The sequence below is a fragment of the Brachyhypopomus gauderio genome, unplaced genomic scaffold, assembly GCF_052324685.1.
Source record: "Brachyhypopomus gauderio isolate BG-103 unplaced genomic scaffold, BGAUD_0.2 sc116, whole genome shotgun sequence".
Taxonomy (NCBI): Eukaryota; Metazoa; Chordata; class Actinopteri; order Gymnotiformes; family Hypopomidae; genus Brachyhypopomus; species Brachyhypopomus gauderio.
In genome coordinates, this window is record NW_027506937.1 from 224660 (window position 1) to 233974 (window position 9315).

The following is a 9315-nucleotide window of genomic DNA, read 5'->3' on the forward strand; positions in this document are numbered from 1 at the left end:
CAAAACTCTTATCGCTCTCATCTTTTGAATAAAGGACACACATTAAGGATTGTGTTAACAGGAGCATTGAAAAATGTCTTCACTTCAGTTGAAAAACAGGTTAGGAATCACTCTTTTCCAGTGTTTTTGGTCTGTGTGATTCAGACAAATATTTGAATTTCTGTTAAAATGTCCATTAACCGTATTAATACAATACTTTGTTTCATCTCACAAAGTCATCTCACATACTTATTGTAATTGCAGAGTTCATACAAACTTCATTATATCAACAAAATTAACACAAGTTAAACAAAACATGCAGATATAGCATTTCATAAGAATAGGTGTGCTTGCAGCAGTAAAAGAACATTATACATTATTGAGGGCAGTAATATCAATGAGTCTACTGGCAGTTTTGCATATTTAATATTATTGCATACAGGCTACAGTGAGGAAAATACGTATTTGAACAGCAGTAAGACACAAATAAATCATTAAAAAATTATACATTGTGATTTCCGGATACTTTTTTTAGATGATGTCTCTCACAGTGGAGATGCACCTAAGATGAAAATGTCAGACCCCTCCATGATTTCTAAGTGGGAGAACTTGCAAAGTCGCAGGGTGTTCAAATACTTATTTTCCTCACTGTTGTGATGGGCAGGGTGAGCGAAATAAAATGGAAGCGATCACGCCAAGTCTCAGGGAAAATGGATGGTTTAATTGAAATAGTGCGCAAACCAAAAACCCGTGACATGATCCCAATGAAGGATATAATGACCAGCGGTCAACTGGTATAAAGACAAGACATGTATAGACAAACAAACGACCCTCAGGTGAGACGGATCACAGGCTCTGCCCCCCCGAGGGACGAACACAACAACAACAGGACAACTGCCGCTGTAGACGGAGGCGACCAGTAGGGGGCCCGTAGTTCCAATGACTTTTTTAAAGTCTGTGTTGTGAATCTGAAATGTATCTTTTTTTTTACAGAAAGTGGTGGTTTATACAGTTTTAAATGCTGAGACTATGCACATACTTTATCATTGTGAATCCTTAAATTTAGAAGCTGACATGTGGAGTCACCTGATGAGGTTTTACATGTGTAAGTGCTGCTGATGTGATGTGGTGTTGGAGAAAAACGTTTTGGAGCTCCAGATGTGAAGATCCCTGGGTATCCGCATCTCCATTACAGCAAATGTAGTTTTCATTGAAATACTTCAGATTTACTTTTTTTTTACTTCAAATTTACTTTTAATTGTTAATTGTAACCTTTTCAAAGAACACAAAGCTTGCATATAAAACAGTAGATTAAACAATATGCTAATGATAGAAGATAAAATGCTATTCAACATGGAATCCAGAACAGAAAGATATTAAAAACTGGAGTTGTGAAAACATGAGCTCAGAATATAGTGACACAGTGGCTGCGTTAGAAAAGCAAATGTACATAAGTATGTAGAGAACAAACGAAGCACCACTGTGTATCAAAGTTAGATCATCATAACTCTAACACTAACCCGTAACTCTAACACTAACCCCTAACTCTAACCCTAACCCCTAACTCTAACCCTAACCCATAACACTAACCCCTAACTCTAACACTAACACTAACCCCTGTGCAGTGTCAATGCCAGATCATCATATTTAGGTCACATTACAATAAAAAACACAGGCCCTACAGTATGGACTCAGCAAGAGCACAGGTGAGTGCACCATTCACCGCTGTTATTAGTGACAGATACTGTGTGGTTCTTCAGACACCATGTCTGCTCTCTGCTGCACTGCTGTCTCGCTCCGACACGCCATCATATCCACTTTTTCTTTGGGAACTCTGTGTTGATTTTGTCTGTTTCGGATTATTATCATGTGAGAATATTCCTCTTCTGAGAAGGATCTGGTGACTGGGAGTCATCTGGTCAGCCAGAATTTTCAAATATCCAGAGGAATTCATGGTATTCACCTTCAAATGTCCTCTTCCCAATACGTTCTGTGCTCATTCAGCCCCATATCATCCCACTCCCCGCTCTGGGCTTCTCTGTCAGGACCATGCGGGACTGTGCTTCTCTGTCAGGACCATGCAGGACTGTGCTTCTCTGTCGGGACCATGCGGGACTGTGCTTCTCTGTCGGGACCATGTGGGACTGTGCTTCTCTGTCAGGACCATGGGGGACTGTGCTGCTCTGTCAGGACCATGCGGGACTGTGCTTCTCTTGCGGGACCATCCATTCCCTAAGTTTAATCTTGCATATTTGTTGTGATGGGCAATGAAAGGTTTTTGTCTTGTATGCTGTCCACACAGATTGACTTTACACAATGTCCTTTGCCCTGTCTAAGCTGTCACAGACACTGTGCTTCCACTGACAGCCCCACTAGCCTGTCTGTTTCCCAGAGCTAGACTGTGTATGTAGCACGTTGTCCGTGGCATAATGGTTTGAGGACAGCCTACACAGTCACAGTTAGAAGGTCTCTGGCTTGTTCAGTGATTACTGTTTCAACTGACCTTCAACTAGGGACAGGTCTTCCTTTTCAGTCTTTGTGTTTTACAGTCTGATTTTTCAACACCTCCGGCAATTATTTCCCATGGAGCCTTGACGCATGTAGACATGCAAACCTGAGAACATTGTGCTGCTTTATAAACATTTTTATGCAGTTCAGCTAATTGGAAAACCACTTTTTGTGGGTTTTTTTTTTTTTGTTAATTTGTTTCAATACTTACATGTTGTAACGTGTGTGGCAGTCGTCAAAGGTGTATTTCCTTTTCCTAGACTGGGGCCAGTGTTTTTAATGCAAGCTTTCTATATCATTTATTTTTTAATTGTACATAAGAGAAAAATCTCTGTTTGCAAACTTTGAAATAATGCAATTATTAAGAAATGATACATTTTTTAATCATTTGACTATGTGATATTACGGGGTGTACTCACATCTTCTGTGTACTGTATTAAAGCAGGGTGGGTGGTTATTGGAGCACTGTAGATTATGAAACAAGTTGGAACATGTGGTGTGTTGGCATGTGTGTGAAATATCCTCAATTATTGAAGAGCACCAGTCAGATCATTTCACTTCACATAAAACTCTGAGTTCATTCCTACAGTTCATGTCCATCCACATGTAGCCTTGATCTCGTTTTTCTATGGCGCCACACTGGTGAGACAGGGGAAGTTCTGGCTGTCTTCCTCCCTTCCAGTTGGTCCAAGATCCCACAACCATCCCATTGGACCAAATCCAGAACCCAAAGAGACGGCTCTGTCTAAGCCCCACCCACACAGGCCCAGAGACGTTATTCCTTCTGAGTTCAGACTCCACTTCTTTCTGGTCGAGGTGAGACTCAATGCGCAGGAGACCAGACCTGTGACCTTCCTGACAGTAGTCCAGAGCTTTCTCCCAGATCATACTGTCCTCACTCACATGGATGGACGCTGACAGAGACACAAACACCAGAGACACTTCTTCATTCTACTGATCTAGACTGCAGAGAACATTTTAGTGTTGGTAACATCATGACTTACTGCTGTAGCACAGAGCAGATGCAGGATTATTACACGCTGACCATTCATCCTTCATCAGTTTTACACAATCACATGGCTGAGGGACACGAGATCTCCAGTTCCTGTAGGTGGAGAGACCTCCATCAGCCCACTCCCAGTCATCACACAGCAGGCCGATCCAGAAGGGGGTGGTGCTGTTCTTCCCATTCAGATTCACCTCTTCATTTTGGTCCTGATCTCTGATGGTGACCAGATCAGTGTATTTCTCCCTGCAGTATCTCTGGGCTTCATACCAGGACATTGGCTCAAGCACTAACTGATAACTGTGGCACGAATCTGCAGTGATTAAACAATTAACAAATCAATCCTTAATTATATGTTTAGACTTAAAGGTGATGACATCAATACTTATAGTATTTAATATTGCTGAAACCTCTATAGTAAGTATTTACCTTGTTTATAACACATAAAATTCTTTTTCTGTATGCAGTTATCACACTCCCATGAACCCTCAGCCTTCATAGCAACACAGCAGCTCCATGTCCCACAGTCTTGTGTTGAGTTTCTGAATGTAACTGCATCACCATTAGACCATTTATAACTGGGCTGACTGCGGTGGAGCCCAATCCAGGCAGCATATAATCCAGCCTCCTCAGTCAGATTAGCCAGTACACTGTTGTCTTCCTCACTGTACACAGTGACAAGGTTGGTGTAGTTTCTTCTACAAGCTGTCTGAGCCTCAGACTGAGTCAGATTCTCATATCCTGTGATGTGGAATGTTCTGAGACGACTTCCACCTGCAGCAGAAAAAACTGGAAAAGTTTCTCTTCTTAGTGACTCAGTGATGGGGTGATGTTCTACTATGGTCTGATTAGAAACTGTCAGGAATGTTCTCCAGTGCTGTGGGCATGTGTTGTGATACCTGTGGCACTACTGTGGTAGCACAGAGCAGATTCACCATTATTACATGGCACTGAGTAACAGTAATGAGACTATAGGGGTAGATGTGAAGGACTGGGGTAGATGTGAAGGACTGGGGTAGATGTGACAGGGCTGATGTAACGGGGTAGATGTAATGGGGTAGATATGAAGGACTGGGGTAGATGGGACGGGGTAGATGTGAAGGACTGGGGTAGATGTGAAGGACTGGGGTAGATGGGACGGGGTAGATGTGAAGGACTGGGGTAGATGTAATGGGGTAGATGTGAAGGACTGGGGTAGATGTGAAGGACTGGGGTAGATGTGACAGGGCTGATGTAACGGGGTAGATGTAATGGGGTAGATATGAAGGACTGGGGTAGATGGGACGGGGTAGATGTGAAGGACTGGGGTAGATGTGAAGGACTGGGGTAGATGGGACGGGGTAGATGTGAAGGACTGGGGTAGATGTAATGGGGTAGATGTGAAGGACTGGGGTAGATGTGAAGGACTGGGGTAGATGTGACAGGGCTGATGTAACGGGGTAGATGTAATGGGGTAGATATGAAGGACTGGGGTAGATGGGACGGGGTAGATGTGAAGGACTGGGGTAGATGTAATGGGGTAGATGTGAAGGACTGGGGTAGATGTGAAGGACTGGGGTAGATGTGACAGGGCTGATGTAACGGGGTAGATGTAATGGGGTAGATGTGAAGGACTGGGGTAGATGTGAAGGACTGGGGTAGATGGGACGGGGTAGATGTGAAGGACTGGGGTAGATGTAATGGGGTAGATGTGAAGGACTGGGGTAGATGTAATGGGGTAGATGTGAAGGACTGGGGTAGATATGAAGGGCTGGGGTAGATGTGAAGGACTGGGGTAGATGTAATGGGGTAGATGTGACGGGGTAGATATGAAGGGCTGGGGTAGATGTGACGGGGTAGATGTAATGGGGTAGATATGAAGGTTATTAACATTTCCTCTGTCCTTTCCATCTGAAAGATGTTCAACCCCAGAAGACTTTGGTGGACAGATGAATTTGGGAGTCGAACAGGGGGGTGAACTCGGGGGTGAACAGGGTGAACAGGGGGGTGAACAGGGGTGCACATAACCTTCAGCTCAGCTGAACAGGAAACACACAGCATGTGACTTGTATGGTACACATGGACCAGATCACATGAGAGGAGAATTATGTTGGGTATTTTTTAATATGTTTGATCAATCATGTGCTCAATCAGGTTTTTAAATAAAGCGTACAGTGTAAAGTTTTATATTACAGTCACATTTTTAAATAACACAGTGTAAAGTTTTATATTACTCAATCCTACCACTCAAAGAAATATTTATAAAATATTAGATACATGAAGAAAAACAAGTCTCGCTTTTCAGTGAATGAAATAAATCTATCTCTTAAAATCTCTTATTGTAAGCTTGGCAGGATTGTAGTGGGTTGTGAGAAAGTAGAAACCAAACATGACAAGAGGAAGCAAAAATCTTATTAGTCTAAATTCACTACATTATTTACATGTCACATCTAGCCCCGCCCACATCTGTCAGTCTTGTTTGTGTCTCCAGTTTAGCTCCTCCTGTCTGTCAGTCATGTCTCTGTTTTTGCTCCTTGTGTCTCGTTCTGTCTGTCTTGTTTGTACCTCTAGTGTTGAGTCTTGTGGGTCAGTGTATGAATCTTGGTGAGGTCTGTGTAGGTCATTTATCACTGCTCAAGGTTATGATCTCATTGTTCTATGTTCTGGTTTCTGTATTTCTGTGTGCACCTGGTTTAGTCTGGTTGTATATCTAGTGTGTTTAGTTGGTCTATGTGCATCCCTTCTGTAGAGTATCTGCCTTGTTCACATCATCTGTGTGTGTTCACTGTGTGTGTTAAGTTATATTCTGGTAGTTCTGTCTTCATCTTATAGTCTTGGTGTTAGTCCTATAAGTCTGTTCGTCATGCATCGCTGTCGTCATGCCCACCGTGTTGTCATGGTGAGTTTAAAAGAGGTTGATAATGTTGACAGTGTCCTTCCTGTAAATAAACCCTCAATCACACTTGTGTCCGCCGCCTCTCAGTACGACTTAACAGCATGGTCTTTACATTTATTTATTTATTGCTACTTAAATATTCAGTTTCATCTTGTAACTGGTGTAACTGGTTAAAACGTAAATTCTTCTCATAAGTAAATGGCAACTGTCACGGAGCAGCTCCAGACCCCTCCTTTTGGGCGTGTGTTTATGTCATCTGCGTCTGGTTATGACCGTATATGTATCTCCGTGGGGTTGTGTGTGAGCGTGTTCATCCGTCTCACCTGTGTCTCGTCTCGTGATCAGTGTGTAACAGTGATCAGTGTATAGTTCTGACTGTTACAACTGGGGATTGTATACTTCATCTATTTAATGTGCGTTCACACAATGTCTCGTGATCGTCTTTGTCTAAAGCTCGTGCCTGTGTGTTTGTGTTTTAATGTTAATGCTACTCGTGCTGGTCTCCACCGTCTTTGTTAATTAAAATGTGTGTTTTCACCACAACGTGCCGTCATGTGGTCCTGCCTCCCCTGTCTTTTGTTTTGTTCTCTGTGTGTTTGAGTGTCTTTTATTTTGACATTTCCTAGTTGTCTCTGGCTGTGTTCGAAATAGTCTACTACATACTACTGGCGTACTGATCGAGCCCCAAATCAGTATGTCGTACGCAGTATGTGACCAAAATGAAAATTTCCAGTACGCGAAACATACCCGGATAACCTACTACTTCCGCAAAATATTCCAGTATGCGAACAGAGCTATCTTCGTGGTGTACTGCATCCCATCATGCAACGTTACATTCATGTGACCCCGTAGTATGCTTTGCTTTTGTCGCATACTGGAAACTGTACTGCATACTACTACGAGGACCAGTATGCAGTATCCAGTATATACTGAGTCCAGTATGCAGTATCCAGTATGTAGTAGTCTATTTCGAACACAGCCACTATTTTCACACCCCTGCCGTGTTCTCTGCCCCTCGTTATCACTTTCAGGTGTGTCTTGTTGTGTTCCTTGTTTAGTCAGTGCATTTAAGTCCTGTGTTTGGTCTCTGTGGTTGTGGGTTATTGTAGCTTGTACGTTGAACGTTGTATGTTATCAGTGAAAGGATTAAGTCTAATGTTCTAGTCGTGTGTAGTGGTTGTTGTTCAGTTAGTTCATGCTCTCTGTGTCTTTTTGTGTTATCTTGCTTGTCATCTTTGGTCTTTGTATGTATTATACTCTTTTGTGTTAGTGGTTTATATTAAACCTCCGAATTCTGCATCTGTGTCCTACCTGCCCAGCCTTGTTCATTACACGTGCCTCGTCGTGCCTCTTCCCCACGTTACAACAACATTAATATTAATATAACATTTATGTTAATTAACTGTAAAACATACACTGGAACCTGAAAACAATTGGTGTCCAGACCACTTTGACATTGTGAAAATAATTTTTTTCCACCAGATAATAATTTGATTAATCAAATATGCGTAAGAATCACAAATTCATACTGAATATGTTCAGAGCAAACAGGTGTTTTGAGCCTAGTGATTATTAGTGAATATTTACCCAACAGTAGAGAGAGAAGCACAGAGATGGTTTCCATGGCAATTCCATAAACTCACACTAGTACTGAGTTGGAGTCCTGAGTGCTGAAATATCAGAGGGGCTGTAGTGATCTAATCTGCAGACATACACACCAGACACTGTATGTGTTCACTCTGATTACAAACATTTAACATGCAAAAAAAAAACATTGCAAATACAGCAAAAACAGATAGCAGTAAATAAAAAATGGTTAAATAAATTTCTGGTTATTAACTGATGAACTACATAAAAGAATTAGTAAACTAAGGACACAGTCTTACCTGATGAGGTGTTTATTGTTGAATGGAGAAGAATTTTCAAATCCCCAACAGCTCTCATCGTGGTGACATCACATGATGAGGTGTGATGTCACCAGCTCATATGCATATATGTCAAGATGTAAAAAAGGCTTTGAACTAGAGCTGCATTTGAGAATAAGGAGAGAAAAAGTCTCATAAAGCCAATTACAGTAAATCTGTACCAAGGCCAAAAGAGAAACCTCTATGGATGATCTAAGAATGTGCAAATGTACACACAGAGAAACCATTAGATATTGTGTAATATATCATATTTGTTACTGAGAGAGTAACACCAAAAGAACATTTAAATTAGTTAATATTTCAATCTAACCCTTTAGAAAGATCTGGGATTATTTGACTCAAAACCAAAAAAAGTGTAACTCGTATTTCCAAATGTGCTGTAATGTGTGTTCTGTGTGAGACACCCGTGTATCCTAGAGGAATCTTTACCCACCGTTCACTTTGTGTATCACCACTTCCTTATGTTCAGGAAACAATGCTTACAGACAAGATGTGGGACAGAAATGTAAAAAAATGTTTTATTTATTATTCAGGACAATGATTTCAAAAACAAGTTTAATTTCACTGGAGGAAAGAAAGTAACTGTTCTGGGGATTGGGGATGTGACATTTTACTATCTGGTTAATAAAGTCACTGTGAACAGTTTCCATGTGATACATAAAGAGGCTGAAATAGACAAATGTATGCAAACACACTGAAGCCACATATCAAAGGTGCTGCTTCTTCCTCGTTACTGTGATCAGGTCATGCAGTTGAGTGTCATTTCAACAGCTTCTCAGTGTCTGTGAAACCATCAGTTGCCACCAGGGGGCTGAGATGGCACTGAGAAGACAGAGACGCGTGTGAACCTTCCAAGAGAGGAAGAATGTTTTGGAAATGTTTGATGACTTTCAATTAATCAAACGATATAGACTGGACAGAGCAGGAATCATCATTGTCACTGACTTGGTGAGAGATGTCATCTCACCTTCAACTACACGCAGCAACGCCATCCCAGCTGAATTAAAAGTGCTGATGCTTCG

General features: G+C 41.6%; 1 protein-coding gene across 2 annotated transcripts; it reads right to left on the minus strand.

The window, feature by feature from the left end:
- Nucleotides 1–678: 678 nt before the first annotated feature.
- On the minus strand, nt 679–8391 carry LOC143497922 (macrophage mannose receptor 1-like). 2 transcript variants are annotated; one of them, XR_013125917.1, is made up of 6 exons: nt 8255–8391; nt 7956–8070; nt 3923–4282; nt 3492–3806; nt 2699–3401; nt 679–2593 (listed from the first exon to the last, which is right to left on the minus strand). XR_013125917.1 is itself a non-coding variant. In XM_076993561.1 (5 exons), the coding sequence occupies exons 2-5, from the start codon at nt 7990–7992 to the stop codon at nt 3037–3039; spliced, it is 1077 nt and encodes a 358-aa protein (XP_076849676.1). In that variant the 5' UTR covers nt 7993–8070; nt 8255–8391; the 3' UTR covers nt 679–3036. The 2 variants fall into 2 exon arrangements, 1 of the variants encoding a protein (XP_076849676.1); XM_076993561.1 differs by having other exon boundaries at nt 679–3401.
- Between the last annotated feature and the right edge of the window lie 924 nt (nt 8392–9315).